Source organism: Meles meles, chromosome 2 (assembly GCF_922984935.1).
Source record: "Meles meles chromosome 2, mMelMel3.1 paternal haplotype, whole genome shotgun sequence".
NCBI lineage: Eukaryota > Metazoa > Chordata > Mammalia > Carnivora > Mustelidae > Meles > Meles meles.
In genome coordinates this window covers 115,691,700-115,711,081 of record NC_060067.1, presented here as the reverse complement: position 1 = coordinate 115,711,081, position 19,382 = coordinate 115,691,700, and the positions used below count along the sequence as shown (strand labels likewise).

General features: G+C 34.7%; 1 protein-coding gene across 4 annotated transcripts in view; it reads left to right on the top strand.

Annotated features, from left to right (window-relative positions):
* The window catches only part of GRID2 (glutamate ionotropic receptor delta type subunit 2), a 1,534,703-nt gene that overhangs the window by 958,246 nt on the left and 557,075 nt on the right, over positions 1-19,382 (top strand). For all 4 annotated transcript variants that reach the window (XM_045997867.1, XM_045997868.1, XM_045997866.1 and 1 more), the window contains exon 8: positions 8,807-8,926. In XM_045997867.1, the coding sequence (XP_045853823.1) occupies positions 8,807-8,926 (120 nt within the window). The remainder of the gene's footprint in view (positions 1-8,806; positions 8,927-19,382) is intronic.

Sequence of the window (19,382 nt, the reverse complement as noted above, 5' to 3'; positions counted from 1 at the left end):
TTAAATAATTATCTGACTCCCTAAAAATTTTTTAACTTGGGTTCAGTTTTCTTAGGAGGGGGCATGTTTTCATAAAGTGTGTGTTTTCATTTATCCCCCCACATTTTGAGTAAAAATATAGTGCCAATTGACAACGTATATGGCATATATGATAGAAATTATTTTCTTGCAGTACCTTTTTTTTTTTTTTTTTTTTTCTTAAACACCAGAGTTTTCAATCTGTGGGTATATACAGATAGCAGAATGCCAGTGTTTTTTGAAGGTGGCAGTCTGGGTCATGTTTTTTGTGCTAGACTTTCTAATAGCAAGCATCCATATACTTGGAGTTTTTGTGATATGAGATAAGACTTAATCAGAGCCTTTCTCCCTGTTATAGCACTCAGACATAATTCCTCCTAGAGGCTGGTTCTCACGGCGACTATAAGATCAGGAATTAATGGCTGGAAATGATTGGATTCTAGGCTAATGTCTGCCACTTTATCCTACTGTAGAAAACTTTTTTCCTAAATAAGTGATAGGGAGAAGTTTAAAAATAATAAAATAAAAGCTGTTCTCAACTAACTGCTTTTGCTTCTACTTCTAAATTTGTATAATTTTGATGATAAATAACATCTTGGTTTCATAAATATGCCATGAGTGTTTTGCTATTAAGTATTTCAAAGGTATTATTTGAAAAGAGATTTTTAAACTAGGTAAAGAATATATCTTTCTATTTTTGTTTTATTATTTTTGTACTTTTTTTAAAAAGATTTCATTTATTTATTTGATAGACAGAGATCACAAGTAGGCAGAGAGGCAGGCAGAGAGAGAGAGAGGGAGAAGCAAGCTCCCTGCTGAGCAGAGAGCCCGATGTGGGGCTCGATCCCAGGACCCTGGGGCTCGATCCCAGGTTAGAGTCGAAGGCAGAGGCTTTAACCCACTGAGCCACCCAGGTGCCCCTGTACTTTTTTTAATTTAACTCATGCGGTTTTATACTAGCAAGGTAAAATAAAATAATCCTTTCCCAGTTTTAAGGTGGAGGAAACTGAGCCTCTAGAAAAATTAAACAACTTATTAAGGGTTGGTTACGATGCAAATTTGTTTTATTACCAGGTTGTTTGGCTTCTAACTCTGTGTTCTGTCTACCATACTATTTACCTTTTTCCTTGTTCATTGTGATAATTTTATTCATCACTGCCAAAACCCTTTGGCTAAAGAGAATGCCACACACCAAGAAATCAAGGGTGTAAGTGCTATGTGTAAATATTGCATAAACAATATCTTAGTTTCAAGGTGCCTTTTTCAGATGCCTTGAATTTGGAGCGTGAATTTATGAGTCTGCAAGGGGATGATTCTAAAGGCATAGAGTGCATTTTTAAAAGCTCTTGTGGCAGAAATTTATCAGCACATATATGCAATCTTCACTGTTTTATGAAAACCTACATTTAATTGTAGTATATATTTTGGTAAGGAGTTTTCATGTTGTATAATTTAAATTTGTTGAGGTTACATGCCTTAGAGAAAGCTTTCAAGCCTTTTAAACTAAATAAGTAAAACAAAAGCTGAGCTGCTCTGGAAGAAAGTGGGGGAGGGTCTCCATAGATGGACTCCCACTACAACTGGTTCTTAGAACCACAATTTGAAAACCACTTCCCTGGGGCATTTAGAAATCAGTTTAATCCATACAGATCTACCGCCTTTCTTAGGTTGTGGAATAATATTACATTCAAGCAATGTGGGCAGAGTATTTTTATTTACAGACTTATTCTAAAATTAAATGGCAATCATTTCCTATTTTTTCTTACTATCAATGTTGAGACAGCTTCCAAGAGTACGCTGTGCTCATTCATGTATTTATCACTCTTTTAACGGATATTTATCACTTGTCTGTAGTGTGGAATGTATTATTCAAACAACGTTAGGTGATTACCCAAAAAAGAATTTAGAGCCTAGTAGTGAATATTGGCATTATTATACCACAAGCTATCCTCCAAGTTGAGAGACAACAAGAGGCCCTAAAGTGGTAAAAATGGGGTACTGTGGAATCTTAGAAAGAATGTACCATGCAGTTGTACACACTCAGATTCCCATTTCTCAGCTGAGGTCCTCTTTTCCAGGAAGGCACACAGCTGAGCCTCCGTCCAGGAAATGCCCTGTGCAGCAGAGAGACATTCCACTCTCTTCCTGGAATTGCATACACCCTGCGACCCCTCATTGCAGAATGGTCCGAGCCCCTGGACTCAAAAGGCCGTAACTCCAGAGTTAGAGTTATTTTACTCCTCCGCAGGGACTGGCCCCAGGCATCACCCAAGCCATTGCTGTATTTCCATCACTGTTTAACCTCTCCCTTTCCAACCCCTTTTCTGGCACTCCCTTGAAAGTGTTTTTCTTAGGAGCACTTGAGGTAACCCTCCTGCACACAAACAAATCCCCATTTCAGAGCTATTTCCTGGGGAACTTGACCCCAAAACAGAGAAAGCACATTAGAAACATTTGTATGAAACTGATAGCCTACTAATGGAAACCTGAAAATTAACAGGTTTAAGATAGGTAAAGCTATGGAGAGGAGGATATTTCAGTGGTGAGAGCACTCTAGCTGCCATATCTGTTGGAATAAATCATGTGGATAATAACAACAATTGATTAATTTACCAGAGTGTATAAAATACATGGAGGGAATAGTCTAGACTGGAAAGAGATTGAGGAATTTATTTTGCAGGTAAATAAAAGGCCCTAAAGAATTTTTGAGCATGGAGATAACAAAAAGAGAGCCGAGTTTTAGGGGAAAAAATATGCTTATATCTTTTAGTTTAATTTAAAAAAAACCTAAGAAAAATCCTACACTCAAAATATGTGATTACATATAAACACTGACATTTTCTATGTATTCTACATGAGTAAGCCAATCAAGATTTGATAGATCCTTAAATCAAATACTTCAGCATTGACTTTATTGATCAGTTTCTGCTAAATATTTTATGGTGATTATTTTCAATACTAAATGTAGTAAAATCGAATATATCAACATTAATGTTATATCTCAAATCATTTAGTAACAATACATTTTCTTGTATCAACACCTATCCTATCTAAAAGAGATCTAACTCCATGTTCATATCTAAGAAGTGTTCTTTGAAATGGCAAAAATACTGAAATTACTTTAATTCTTATATGGTAATGTATTCATTCAACAAATATTTACTGAGTACTACCATATGCTGTACTGTGTGAGCACAGAATAAGGAAGGAAAATAGAAATATCAAAAATAGTTCCAAGTGTGGTTAGTTCTACAAAAGGGGAAACACCAACTGTTCTGGAAATACATGTCTGGGGGACCTCCTTAGGTATAAGAATGACAGATAGGTGAAAATGTTTAAGGTGAGTAATTATTAGCCAGGAAAAGAAAGGGAAGAGTACTCCAGGAATGGGGAAGAAAGGATGCTTCATGCAAGAGCAACAGAATATTCTCAGGCTTAGAGGAAAGAGTGCTTGGCACATGTAGGCATCTGAAATAAGATGGGGGTGGCTAGAAGAGAGGTGGAATAGGGACTTGGTGACTTGGTTCCTTATTAGCTAAAACAAGACAGACAGAGAAATACCATGAAAACTTTTGTAAACCATGTTTAAGTTCCTAAACTTTATCCAAGGGGTAAGGTTAAGCTACTGAGGTATTTTCAATGCAGGGCCAGGGAGGGTAGGGGTGACAAAATTGGATTATTTGGTGGCTGCAAGTGGAGAATTCATTCTGCACCTGCCATTGGACCAAGACAGACTGGATGAGAGAATGACACTTAAGAGGCTGGTGTTCCAACTCAAAGGAAACCAAGGCAACGGTGTTGGTCGTAGGGATAGATAGAAGTAGATGTTTTTGAGAGATATTTAGGTGATTAAAACAAGATTTGACATTTAACATAAATGTGCAGGGGAGAAGAGAAGATTCCAGGCTTCTGGCTTAGAGAAAAGTAACTCTAATAAGTTGGGGCTATTGTTGTTGTTGTTATTTAATTTGTATACTTAGAGGAATGGAAACATACTACTTTGCTTTTGGGGTAAAGTACCACGTACAATTTATAATTTATAAACCTGAAGGACAGAGAGATAATTTAGGAAAATATCATCTGACTTACCAGTAACAGTACTGACTTTGAATATAATATACTGTTTTGCAATAATATATGCAAATAAACTTTCTTGTTACTAGAGATTTTAAAATGCCATCTATGCCCTTAGAATAGGGACTCTTGTGGACATGTCAACGTATACTCCAGCTTCAGGGCATTTGAATCACCGAGTGGGTAAAATGGTATAAATTTCAACTTATTTCAGTTCAACATACATTTTTGAGCAATCCACTGTGATATACATATATTATATTGGGCACACAGTTTATATAGCCTAGAGGAAGAAGTATGAAGCACAGGATAGACATTTCAGTTCAGGTTCCTCAAATAACGTGTCATCTGCACCTCAGTTTCTTTTCCTCTAAGATATAGATAACATGATCAAAATACGACCAATATCCTCTTTACTTCTCGGTTTGCTGAAAGTATCTATTATGAATGATATTTTAATGTATATGTGTAGAGGCAAATACACGTATGCATATATACACATATAAATGTCATATGGCAATTTCAGTTTTTCCTAAACATTTCACACAAATGAAGGTTTTTTTGTTTTTATTTTTTGTGGTTTTCTTCATCTTATAATGTAGTACATAGCTGCCATTATATTTTTTTCTGGATAAAAATATAATATTTCCTCTGTCAGAGATTTTTCCTCTCTGAAATTAACTTATGAAACATGAGGCCACCAGGGTACACCACTGAGTCTGGCATCTTCCAGTGTGTTTTCTGCCTTTCTGGGCTCATGTTTATTTAACAGGTTGTTCTTGATTACCAAGCATAACTGCAAGCTGTAAGGAACCTAGAAGTATGTATAAGGAAATTACATGAGTGTCATAAATATTTGATGTTCCATATGATCCTCCAAAAGTATCTCTAGGTTACTGTGCAGTTCAAGCATAGGGAAAAGTCCTTCAGCCTCATAAAAGAGAGGAATAAATCTTAGTAAATATTTTCTCTTCTTCATGTTTTTTTCCAACTTATCCTATCTGTAGGGGAAGAGCAAACTTTTGCCTTTTGAGAAGCTGATTATCTAGTGGTAAATTATTCCCAACCTTTGATTCTCCTCATTTTATTTTTCTCTCTTTCTCCATTCTATATTTGATACCCACTGGCATTTCTACATAGATTAGGTGGAATGAAATCAAGACCAATTTTACTTGGTATTTTAAAAAAGGTTTACTCCAGCAGCAATTTTTACTGTCAATTTAAAGGACGTTTAGAAATCACTTGTATGTGTCATTCATACTATCAATGTCCCATTAGCTTGTTTTGTTTAGAATCTGCTGCATCACCAAGAGATAAAAAAATGCAACTGTGCATGTACAAAGATAATGACTGCTCATTATCACCTGGCCAGCACATATTTTTATCAAGGCTCAGTTTTCAAAGTTGATCTGAGGATAGATGAAAAAAAGAAAACAAAATAAAAAGCTCAAAAACATGGGAATAGTCCTAGGCAATCAAAAATCAGAGAAGTTAAGTTGGGGGCAAATAACAAGAGGCTCCAGATAAAGGCTTTATTTGCTTGAAATACCAACCTCTCAAGCATCCCTTATATCTTCATGAGGGAAGGTTTTACTGATTACCAAAGCTAACAGCTCATTAAGAATATAACACAAAGAAGACAAATTACAGAGTCAAAAAGGTGAACAAGTTAAGTAGAGGCCACAGTTAACCAAGTGCAGGTTCCCTGATTTATGTTTTTTTGTTTTGTTTTGTTTTTATCTGTTTGTTTTTTTGGTACCTTGTATACAGTGTAAGTAGACTGAGTTACCAGATACAAGCTATGGATCAAAACATTGGCCTGGAGCAGCCATATGAATATTGACTGGAAATAATAATAATTTAGTGCCAAACAATCTAGTGTTCAAAAGTTTAAAAATTTCAGGAGTATAGCATTTTGCAATGTAGCGATCATATTGATATATAATATCTTGTTTTTTCCCTAAGTACTAAGACAGAAATTTAAACTCTGATATAATTAAGAGATATTATTAGGGTAGATAGGTAGATGTATGAATGAGGACAAGAAAATCTCCAATAGAAGATTTTGGTATACCGAGAGTTTGAACTTAGGTTTAGAAATATAAGCTGTATTTGGGAGTGCCTGGGTGGCTGAGTCATTAGGCATCTGCCTTGGGCTCCCGTCATGATCCCAGGGTCCTGCGATAGAGCCCCGCTTTGGGCTCCTTGCTTGGCGGGAAGCCTGCTTCTCCCTCTCCCACTTCCCCTGCTTGTGTTTCCTCTCTCGCTGTGTCTTTCTCTGTCAAATAAATAAAATCTTTAAAAAATATATAAGCTATATTTGTGAGTCAAACTCCTACAGTATTTGCTATTTGGAGATACTAATGATAATAAGATCCACTGTACTTAACCCCAGACTTTACACTCTAGAGTGATAACTGGATTTTTTGAGATGTTAATACTGAATGAGCATACAGGATCAAATTGACATGCAATAATAGGTTCATTTACCCATATCAAAGATACAGGAAATCAAGTGGCACAGAGGAGAGAGATTGTAGGGCATTTTGCATGACTCTCTGAATCCTTTCTTTGCACATTGGATACATGCATTCTGTCTCCAAGGAAGGTTTTATCAGTTTACCTCATACAACAGAGAGCATTTACATTATGAAATGTCTCCAGTTTTACTCTAGAAAGTGTAAAGCTTCAAGACATTTTCTGATGTGCCATAAGCCATTAATCTACAGATTCTGCTTATTTACTACAATAAGTCTTTAGCAGAGTACATCCTGCTAAGGGCTTTCATAGATAAGGACTCTTCTTCCTATTAAATATTACTAGTCTCTACCTGGAGTTCTAGTTGACAAGGACATTAGACTGACTTACCTTCTTTCTTTTTCTCTCCTCCTGACCCACACCCACTATTCTCACAACACACATAACAGTAAAACAAGTGAATGAATCTTAGACCAGCTGCTTTAACACTTTCTTCTCCAAATACTAATTAATGAAATGTAACTGAATCAAAATTTGCAAAAAAATTTCCCAAAGCCATGTAAATATTCAACCGTATGCTGCAATTTTGCAACCCTAATAAACTAGTTGAAAAAGACCAAGAGCATGTCTATAATTTGTGGCAAAACTAGAAAGTCTTTGAAATTAAGGAATGAAATAATCATGTAGATAACGGTGATGATGATGATAGTAATTAAGCTCTCACCACTCTTCACTTGATCTTCGCCAAAAGGCCGAGAAATGATTCTCACCACTCTTCAAGCTCTCTTCTATATGCTTTATGGGTATGGTATTCTAAGACACATAATAGTGTTCTGGGGTAGGCACTATTATTTTGCTATTTAATAGATGTAGAATTGGGGTATAGAGAAATTCAGTGACTTAGCCAGGTTTACCTGCAAGTAGATTCTGATACCATTAACATATGGGTAGTCTGACTCCAAAATCCATGCTATTGACTGCTAGCTCATGTATGAGGAGAACATGGACATATCAAATTCAGCGTATTTTTTATCAATAAAACCATATAATAAATGAGAAGCTGGCTTCTTAAGAAATAATGGCGGAGGTTAGTTTTTGTTGATTATTGCTATTGCAAAAATGAAATAAATATTGAAATTAATGATTAAGCAGTGGTTTTATTGAATATCTGTTATGAATGTGGAGTCATATGATGGGCTAGAAGCACAGAGGAAGTAGAAGACTTAGCAAGCAACATGAAACCTGCCAAAAAAGACTAGAAGTTGAATTAGAGGATATGGCAAAATGAGATGTGGTTGGGTATCAATGTCATAGAGGTGATAAGTGAAGCAAATTACTGAGATAACTTTTCCAAATAAGTGTAATTATCAAGCTGAAACTCTTAAAATGCTTTAGTATAGAAGTGATTCGGAATATGGTTTTAATTTGTAAAATCCTAAATAAGGCGAACGCTGATAAACTAAGCTGAGAGAAGAGTGGTAAACAAGAAAGAGAGAAGTATGACCTACATTGCCATCTGTTGGGGAAATGAACATCTGTCATGTTGAACGAAAGATGAAGTTTGGAAATTCCCAATGAATCTCAACAGCCAGCATTACTATTAAGAGCAAAAACAGATTTCAAGCCTAATTTAGCTTTTTTAACTTTTTTTTTAATTCAGAAAAGATATTTAAAGAAGAAAGAAAAAATAAATCTCCAATAAGTTAGAAACCATGGCTTTTAAGATTCCCAGATTTATTTTTAGATCAAATTAGAATAGAATTGTGCTAGAGAAAGAATATTGTCAAAACTTGTCTCCAGAGTAGGTTTTATGCTCTCCAGAAGCATCTTGTTTTCTGACTAATGGAGCTATGCATTTCACAGGGTATGGTAGCAAAAATCCTAGCCTGCAATTATGTCTCAGCTCTACCATGGTGCCATTTCAGTAGTCATTTGACTCTTTGAGTATAAATTCCCTTGTTCGTAAAGTGGATGAGATTGGATTAAGTTATTCTCAAGGTCAACTTTCAATTGCTGTCCTATTTATTATGTGCACCTATTTAAAATATATCCTGTTAATAATTGTCCACTTGATACAATATTTATTTTGTTGATGCAAATAGTATTTTTCCCTCCTTCTCCTTTCCCCATCTCTTCTTTTTCTCCTTCTTCTTCTCTTCGTTATTATTGTTATCATTGGTATTATTATTGTTATTTTATTTCTGAAATCCTATATCAATATCTTTTCCTGTTTTAGGGTGGAGTCAGTGGATTGACTGGAGAACTAGAATTTGGAGAGAATGGAGGAAATCCCAATGTCCATTTTGAAATCCTTGGAACCAACTATGGAGAGGAGCTTGGCCGAGGTATTCGCAAGGTAAGACCAGACATATTGGCACCTGTTTTTTTCCTAAAGTAACTATGGTTTTGTTTGATTTTTCTCCATGCCATATGATCATAGTATGCATTAAAGCCTGTACTGTAGTTTGAAAGAGAATGGGGAGGGGAAAATTAGGCATTTAAATGACCTTAAGTACTTATCAGAAGTATTAAGCAATGAATTCTATTATGCCTTAGAATAATTTAAAGGGGAAAAAGTAACCCAGTGGTTTCCTAGGGAACTAGCATCATCTTCCATTCATTATAATGATAATTTGTGTAAAGTAGTGAATTCAACACTTATATAATGAATAACTGCTTGGTTTTTAACTTGTAACAGGCACAAAATCAGAATAAGAGCTTTGATACATGTCATATAGAAAGAGGAAAAGTCTACTCTAAACTGTGACATTACAATAGTTCAAATGCTATGTGTCATGTAATAAGTAGAAAATGGTTTGCAGGAAATGAGCTCTTATTCTATACTACAAATCACATGTAAAAGTAGGAGTGCCAATAAAGGATATTTTATGAACTACTGGTTCACTAGCTTTCTCAAGGAGAAAATAAAAGCCCGTGCAGAAATCACTTTTCTATAGTTTTATTTGCCGTGTTTATACATTTTTGGTAGAAAAAAAAACAAGATAAAATGAGTGTACATCCAGAGCTCACAGCTGTAAATTTGTAGCTATGTAAAGGTGACTACATTGAGAATAAGAGTTTCTTCAGTAGGTGTTTCTCTACAGTGCTGAGAGTAGAATGCAGAAAAACTTAGATATGACAAAGTTAGGAGTTATTCTAACCCACAATAAAAACTTCCTGGTCAATTTATGCTAGAGAGGAGTGGAAACTACCTTAATGTGTTTTTAATTATTGTTTTATAGCAAAACAAAAGAGACATATAAAAGCTCCATAAAACACAAGGATAGTTTAGTGAATTATTTTAAAGGAAACAACTACTACTACAGTCAAGAAATATAACATATCAAGCATCCTAGCCACCCCACATACTTCTCCCTGATACATCCCCAGCCTCCTTTCTCAGTAGTATAACCATTAGTTTGAATTTCATGGTACTCATTTCTTTAGATTTAAAGTATAATTTTATCACTATGTGTATCCTTAAATAACACAATTGAGTTTTGCCAAAATTTCGGTTTATGAGTAGACTCAATATTGCATGTATTATTTTTTCTTGCTTCTTACATCCAGCATTCTGTTTGTGTTATTCGTTCTTGTCATTACACGTAGCTGTAGTTTATCTCTATATACTTCTGTATTGCTTTTACCTAATGAGCGTCTGACAATCCATTGCGGTCTCTTTCCATTTTTAGACCATTATGAGCAAAACTGTTATGAACATTCGTGGACGTATCTTGGATATATACTCTTAAACTTGTGAATATATTTCTGTGGATTTGGTATTCAGGAGTAGAATTGTTTGATATAAGAAAGCATATCTTGAAACTTTGCTCTGTGACCTCAAACCCACTTTCATAGAGATTTACTAATTTTCATACCACCAACAGTGCAATGAGTTCTCATTGCCCAAGTCTAATTCTGTTAGACTTAAAAATTTTTATTAAGTTATTGGGTATATAATGATATATATTCATGGTTTCAATTTTTATTTTCCTGATTATAACACAGTTCTGCATATTTTCTCATACTTTTTGGCACTTCAGGCTTCTTTTGGAATTAATTGCCCATTCAAGTCCTTTGGACATGTTCTTTTGGGTTCTTTTGTTTTCATAATTGATTCTAGGAGTTATATATATATATATATTTTTTTTTAATTTAAATTATTTTTAGTTTCAGACTCTTAACTATAGAAGACAAACTTGGAGTTACTGGAGGGGGTGGGGCAGATGGATTAAGTAGGTGATGGTGATTAAGGAGGGCATTTGTTGTGATGAGCTCTAGGTTTTGTATGTAAGTAATGAATCACTAAATTCTACACCTGAAACCAATACTGTAAACTAACTGGAATTAAAATAAAAACTTGAGAAAAAATAGTTCTCTGAAGACCTTGGGGTAAGTGAGTTCTGCTGTGGTAAAGATGATTCTTTTTCCCAGCACCTAAAAAAAAAAAATTCTACTTGCCCATAAACACCAATGCCATCATTCCTCACCAATGCACTCTACCAAAAAGGGCTTTTACTTTCCCACTGGCAGCTGGAGGTCTGCTTTCAGTTGCCAAAGACATCTCTCCTGATGATGATGAAGACTCCTTTTAAAGTCACACCTCAAGTGGATTTGGAATTTATTTATTTCATCACCTCTTGCTTTGAACAATAGTGTAATTAATCTATCATTGATACAGAGTATTTAACAATTCTTTGTTTGTTTTAAGATTTTATTTAAATTCTAGGTAACATATAGTGTAATATTGGTTTTAGGAGGAGAATTTAGTGATTCATCATTTATATATAACATCCAGTGCTCATCACAAGTGCCCTCCTTAATGCCCATCACCCAAATCCCCTTCCAAATCTCCTCCAGCAACTCTCAATTTGTTCTCTATAGTTAAAACCCTGTTTTATAGTTTGTCTATCTCTTTCCCTGCCTTGTTCATTGTTTCATTTCTTAAATTTCACACATGAATGAAATAATACGGTATTTGTTGTTCTCTGACTGACTTTTTTTTTTTTTTTGCTTAGCATAATACTCTCTAGCTCCATCCATGCCACTGCAAATGGCAAGATTTCATTCTTTTTGATGGCTGAGTAATATTCCATTGTATATCTACAATACATCTTCTTTATCTAGTCATCAGTCAATGTATATTTGGGCTCTTTCCATAATTCGGCTATTGTAGACAATGCTGCTGTAAACATTGGGGTGCGTGTGCCCCTTCATATTAGCATTTTTGTAGCCTTTGTGTAAATACCTAGTAATACAATTGCTGAATCATAGGATAGTTCTATTTTTAACTTCGTGAGGTGTTGCTATACTATTTTTCAGAGTGGCTACACTAGTTTTCATTCCCATTAACAGAGTGTGAGGGTTTTCCTTTCTCCACATCCTCGCTGGCACCTGTTGTTTCTTGTGTTGTTGATTTCAGCCATTCTCACAGTTGTGAGGTGATATCTCATTATAGTTTTGATTTGTATTTTCCTGATAATGAGATGTTGAACTTCTTTTCATGTGTGCATTAGCCAATTGTACATCTTCTTTGGGAAATGTCTACTCATGTCTTCTGCCCATGTTTTAAATGGATTATTCATTTTTGGGGTGTTGAGTTTTATAAGTTTTTTGTATATTTTTAATACTAACCCTTTATCAGATATATCATTTGCAAATACCTTCTCCCATTTCATAAGTTGCCTTTTCATTTTCTTGATTGTTTCTTTCACTGTGTTTCCTTCACTTTTACTTTGATGAAATCCCAATAATTTATTTTTGCTTTTGTTTCCTTTGCTTAAGGGGATATAACTAGAAAGAAGTTGCTATAGCCAGTGTCAAAGAGGTTACTGCCTGTGTTCGCCTCTCAGATTTTTATGGTTTCAGGTCTCACATTTAAGTCTTTAATCAATTTTGAATTTATTTTTGTGTATGGTGTAAGAAAGTGATCCAGTTTCATTCTTTTGCCTGTTGCCATCGAGTTTTCCCATCATTTGTTTAGAAGATTGTCTTTTTCCCATTGGATATTGTTTCCTGCATTGCTGAAGATTAATTAATAGTTGTGGGTTATTTTCTGAGTTTTCTCTTCTGTTTCATTGATCAATTTGTTTATTTTGTGCCAATACCATACTGTTTTGATCACTACAGCTTTGTAATATAACTTGAAGTCTGGAATTGTGATGCATCCAGCTTTGTTTTTCTTTTTCAAAACTGCTTTGACTATTCATGGTCTTTTGTGATTCCATACAAACTTCAGGATTGTTTGTTCTAACTCTGTGAAAAATGCTGTTGGTATTTTGTTAGGGATTGCATTAAATGTGTAGATTGTTCTGGGTAGTATAGACATTTTAACAATATTTATTCTTCAAATCCATGAGCATAGAATATTTTTCCATTTCTTTGTGTCATCTTCAATTTCTTTCATCAGTGTTTATAGTTTTCAGAGTACAGGTCTTTCACCTCTTTGGTTAGGTTTATTTCTGGGTATCTTTTTGTTTTTGGTGCAGTTGTAAATGGGACTGATTCCTGAATTTCTCTTTCTGCTGCTTCATTATTGGTGTATAGAAATGCAACAGATTTCTGTACATTGATTTTGTATCCTGAGACTTTACTGAATTCATGTATCAATTCTAGCAGTTTTTTTGGTGGACTCTTTTGGGTTTCTATATAGAGTATATGTCATCTAAAAATCGTTAAAATTTTACTTTTTCCTTACTGATTTGGAGGATTTTTATTTCTTTTCATTGTCCAATTGCTATGGCTAGGAAGTCCTAGCCATATGTTAAATGTTCCTAGCCTATGTTAAATAACAGTGGTTGAAAGTGCACATACTTATTTTATTCCTGACCATAGAGGAAAAGCTCTCAGTTTTAGTATTAGCTGTGGGTTTTCCATATATGACCTTCACTATGTTGAGATATGTTCCCTCTAAGCCTACTTTATTGAGAGTTTTTATCATAAACAGGTGTTGTATTTTGTCAAATGTTTTATCTGCATTGAAATGATCATACAGTTTTTATCCTTTCTCTTACTAATGTGATGTATCACATGGATTTTGATACTAAACTTATATTGCCTTCATAAAATGGGGTGGAGAGGGTTTTCGCTCTATGAGTTATATAAACTCTATTCTCTATGAGTTATAAGAAGGTGGGGGGGGGCGCCTGGGTGGCTCGGTGGTTAAGCCTCTGCATTCAGCTCAGGTCATGGTCTCAGGGTCCTGGGATCAAGCAGGGTTCCTGCTTCCCTCTCTCTCTCTGCCTGCCTCTCTGCCCTCTTGTGATCTCTCTCTGTGTCAAATAAATAAATAAAATCTTTTTTAAAAAAAGGAAAGAAAAAAAAGTAGGGGGTGGTCAGCGATGTAGCAGGAAAGCAGTAGTATAAAGGCTAAAGAGAATCCATTGAAATTAGGAACTAGGGGTTCATTAGTAACTAAGAAGAGGCAATAAGACAAATGGGTTAGAAAGGCCACTGATGTCAGGCTGTTCAGATTTTTATGTTATTTAATACCAAGTGACCTCAGGAGTGTCAGTAGACTCATAAGTAGTTACAACCTAAATGAGTTAATGATATAACACACCCAAAACTTGCCTGATACCTCAAAAAACGTTGCAGTTAATTGTCACTTATGAAGGAAATGTCAATAGGGTTATAATGCCTTACATTGAAAAACCAACAAATCAGAAAGTAAAAAAGGAAGGTTACAAGTAAGGAACAAGCATAAGCATAAATATTGTATTAACCCACTATTTGGTTTTAAGAGTGGCCATTAAATGGCTTCATGTAATTTAGGGGGCAAACATTCAGAATTTAAGAAAATTAGTATGTTCAAATGTTCAGATTAAAATAATGTTCAGATTAAAAATAAGATAAAGGGAAGAAGGGTGGTTATTGATAGAGGTCTGGGAGAAAGAGAGGGGATTGGATCCCTTTGGATGGAATGCTTTATCTTAGACATGGAGGACATCGTTTTCCAGAATTATGGAGGGAGGGAGTAAAAAAAGAATGGTGTGAATGTAAGCAAATCTTCATGGGTAGTATCAAAGAGTTAAGGCTATTATTAAGAAATATATTCACTTTTCTTGGAAAAGTGGGAGATGAGATTATATGCTGAGACGGAAAATGTAGCAGAAAACTTTAGAGATAATGAGGTTGAAAGTTTAAAGGTGATTAAGTTTCAAAATAGCTGCTGTAACAAACAAGAGAGGGCTAGTTAGGAAATGTAGAATTGCCAGGCGGTGTTGTTGGTTCTTAGGGGTTTCAAATTTCATTGCAGCATTAATATACATGGTTATGAATTTTTGTCCAATAGCATTTGGTAGATATAATGCATTTGAATTAATGGGAGATTGAGATTTCAAATGAGGTGATGGCAGTAAGATGGCTGAGGTGGCAAGTCATAAAATCTAACTTGGACCTGAATGGTAATGAGAACAGGAGGAATCTCAACAATAGGCAGAAAGTGTGACTTGAGAGACTAGAGCCCTCTGTAAGTCTGAAGAGCTGATTTTTGTTTTGCATTAAATGAAAGACCTTCAGAGCCAGGAAGTTGTGTATGAGGAGAGAGACATCTCAATTCAGATTCAAAGGATTGGATGGGTTCCAGATGCCCAAAAAGTCATGTTTGAGGGTGACAGAGGTGGGCTTCATTTTGCCTTCCAAGATCATTGTAGTTCCAAGATCAATGTCGTTGCTTCACCCTGCTCTGAATTCAAAGTCCATGTACTGTGTCATCTATGCCATTCAGTTGACAATGAATCATATATTTCAAATTCTGTAGGCTTCATTCTTCAGTAATAATAGAACACTTCTGTAATTATCTGTTTCATTGCTCTAACTCCCAAATTGGATAGAAACATTCCAGTGCACTGGGGTTACATAGACTTTATGTGAAAAGGACCATAATTTTACAGTAACTATTACATTGTTGTTTAAAAAATTATGTATTATTTTAATTTTTTGTTTGTTACACTACAAATCCTTTTCTACCAAACTACAATTTTAACCAGGTACTGAATTTATAAAACTCCAAATCTCCCTCTTAAGTAATTTTAAGAGTACTGTGAATAAGTTTACGGATTGCTAGCTCCATTTATAAATGGGATGGTTCTTTCATATGGACATTAACACATATATACAATGTCCTCAGAGATACTATCAAGGGAAAACATTACCATGCAAATAATTACAATACAGATTCACTCAGATGCGTCTAAAATTAAGGCTCTAGTCCCAGTATCTCCACATATCAAAAAGACTGAATGGCTTTCCAGCTGATGAACTGTCAAGTTGTCAGGGTTTATTTTGCTGCTAGTGGCTAAGTGTGCACAATGCTGGCAGCCTTATCACCTACAGCGGGGTACTGTCAGTGCTCATCAACCAGCAGGATTGTGTCGGTTTGGATTTGAATGTGAGATTGACCAAGTCCAAATTTTGGACTAGTCTCAGGTCTTTTGGCATTGTGTGAGTGGGGGTTTCATTTTTTCTGAATTGGGGAGAATGTGAAAAGGATTATCTAATTTTCACTGATGTTGATCAAAACAAAGAGCTCTTCTGCTTTGATACTTTTTGCATGTTCTTTTACTTTGATGTAAGGTGATGTTTCATTCAGTAGATGGTGCATTCAAGGTGTTAGATACTGTACCCTTAAAGATAAACCTAGGTAGCCTCAAAGCCAAATTTTTCAAGGTATTCTATATTCTTAGACTTTCTCCAAGAATGTTTGTTCTTTTTTCTGTCCATTAAAATACAGTATTTCCAAGGAGAAAAATAATTTAATAACATCATATCCAATCTCCTAAAACTAAACTTAATTAGAATACAGAAAAAAGTAAAGATAAAATATTTAATGTAAAAGATTAATCTGTGACTTTTTTTTTCCTTAGAAGAGAAATTCTCCACAATAGTTTTGTTTATTTGTTTCTTTCTTTCTTTGTTTTTGCTTGTGTGTCTGAAGTGTCCTTTGTTTTGCTTGGTTTTGCCAATGCTACTCACTTTTTATCACGAAGATGGAGTTCCAGCATTAAAATTTAATACTCTAAACCTATGAACTTTATCACAAACAGGAAAATAAGCCCAGGAAAAAAAATAGATTGAAACTGGTTTCACAACCAATCTTAATTGCATAATAATGCTTAGTATCTTCATAAAATTGTTTTCTCAAGTAAGCTGATGAAATAAAATGGTACAGCAGAGATATTTTAGCTCCTAGGTATAATTGTTTCTCAGATAGGTTTAGAATCTTTACTCAGGTTCTCCAACATTAAATTCACAAAATAAAACCTGTAGTTTTTCATCTTTGGAAAACTTAATGTACTGTTTTTGAAAAGGGTATTATTTTTGTCATTGGTCCATTTTTAATAAACTAAAATATTTTATTGCCTTGTACTTAGAAGAGGAAAGAACAGTTTTACCTTCAAATAGCCAATGATTAAATATTGTACTGGTGTTGGTGTTCTTCAACATGGTATTTGTATACTGGTTCTGCAATATCTAAAATAGCATTTACCTTTTCTATTACCTTGCTTTATGTTTCCTTATAGCACTTTTGTTCATTGAAATTATATGCATGTACATAAGTACATACACAATATGTGTATATAGAATATATATATGCACACACATGAATGTAATGCATTTACTTGTTTGCAGTAAGTTTTTCTCATTCCAATGTAAGTCATTGAGACAAGAATATCTATTTCTTGCTCTATCCTTTAATGAATGCATATGGTAGATGCTCATTAAGTATTTAATGAATGAACTAATGAATATACGTGCATACTAACATGAGAATCTGTAAGATTCTTTCCTGCATCTATAAATATAACAGCCATATTTTTATTCTAATGAAAATTAATAAGTATATGCACATAAATTAATTGCTGACATGCCACATTAGAAATTGAATTGTGATGATACCCTTTCCGTTACTGTATCCTCATTGCCTAGCAGAGTTGGCCACTTGGCCACCAAAAATATAATCAATTATTTTAGGGGTTAAGTAAGATTTTATATAATTTATTTTCAGAAATTCATAGAGAATAGGGAAACACTAGATTGATTATTCCAAGCAAATAGATTAATTTTTCTAATCAAAAGGGAAAGACCCACAAAAGTGTGAATTCATTAGGAATTATTGGTTTTTTATGAGTCAAGATTTTTGTAACAATTAGGCTAGTTTTAATATGTTGTAATGTGGAAAATTGCATAGCCTTGGCTAGAAGACTTGCTTGGGCTGAAATTCTAACTGTGTGATTTTAGGACAACTAACCCTAGTGAGTCTCATCATCTTTGTCTGTAAAAGGTGACTAATAATATCTCTCTCTCAAGAAGGTTGTAAGGAATAAGGAAATTATTTTGTAGGTTACATAAGGAATAATTAAAATCATGTCAATTTGCAAGTGGGCAGTAATCTATATGATTCATTTTAAGGCCAATAGAAGAAATTCAGTCTAGTTACTATTCTGACAAATTACCATATGAGGTGGGGAAAGTAATTTCATTTTAGGTGTGATTGACAGAGCATTATATATGACAATCACAGCGATAGCATGAAACATTACACTTTTTGTTTCATTTAATGTCCTTTCTGAATCTAAAATTCTACAAATCTGTTAATCAATACTTGGGAGCATATACAGTTTGATGGGAAGCTCATAGCAGAGAATCTGTTAGCTAACATAACCTGCTATCCCAGTCTTTATAATTAAGCCCATATTGGAACATCTGCCATCCTTATTTACTATCATATTTCTAACAATGAATTTTTATCCTGGAAGGTTTATGTAATGGAGAGGATCTAGAAAATGCTGTGAATTAACAATATGTTGTGAATACAAAAGCTTTTTTCCTCCTACCCTCCTTTATATATAATACACAATCACAATAAATTTAGCTCCATCAGCTTTATTTTGATGTGTCTTCAAGAAAATATTTTACACCACAAAGTAATGTGATCTTCTACCTAGCACCTTATAAAATTTCCAGTGTGTTAGAGTCTCAAAATTATTGACCTCCCCAGTTTCCTGAAGGGTGGGAGAACGCTGTGCTCTTGAAAAATAAATACTGCGCACTAGATCATTTCTGCTTTAAGGAAGTTCATCTACTATTATTACATAGAAGAGAAAAGGATAATTGTATCCAATGACGTTTAGAGTTACTCTGACATTTCTGGAGGAGTTAGCTGTTGCCTGGGTTGACTTCTGACAGAGTCTTGCTTCAGGCCACCAACTTTTACTGCCTTTTGGAAAGACAGGAGCTATCCTGTCTGGTGAACTAGATGATGCTGACTTTTTCCAGCATCGGGCAAAGATTCCTGATAGGGTACAATTCCAGTCTTAAGTTTTGGTGGAAATAAAATCAATAAATTTTCTGGAAGGACTCCTAAATCTGGATTGTTTGGTTGGTATGAATTACTCTTCTATTTTTGAGGAAAGGACTTATTTTGAAAAAAGTGGCTGCTTTTGGCATGCAGACGCATAGGAAATGTTTAAATATGTATGTGCTCTGAGAAACTCAGAATCTGTGGTTCATCTCTAGTCTACATCCTGAGTCTAGAGTTCAAAACCATTCCTGATATAGAGGAGGCAAGGTTCAGTTTCCTTCCTATTCTACTGGATGGTATCCACAGTGAGACACACTGGAATCTGCCTTATCCACCCATACATGCAAACACACACAATATGAAACTAATCCAGCTCAAATTCAAACACACAGTGTGGTGGTATATACTATCCACTGAACAACCTTATTTCTAGATTCAGCTACAAATGGTGATTAATATCTAAGAACCACTACCCAAACAATAATAATTAATGCAATTTAAATGAAAA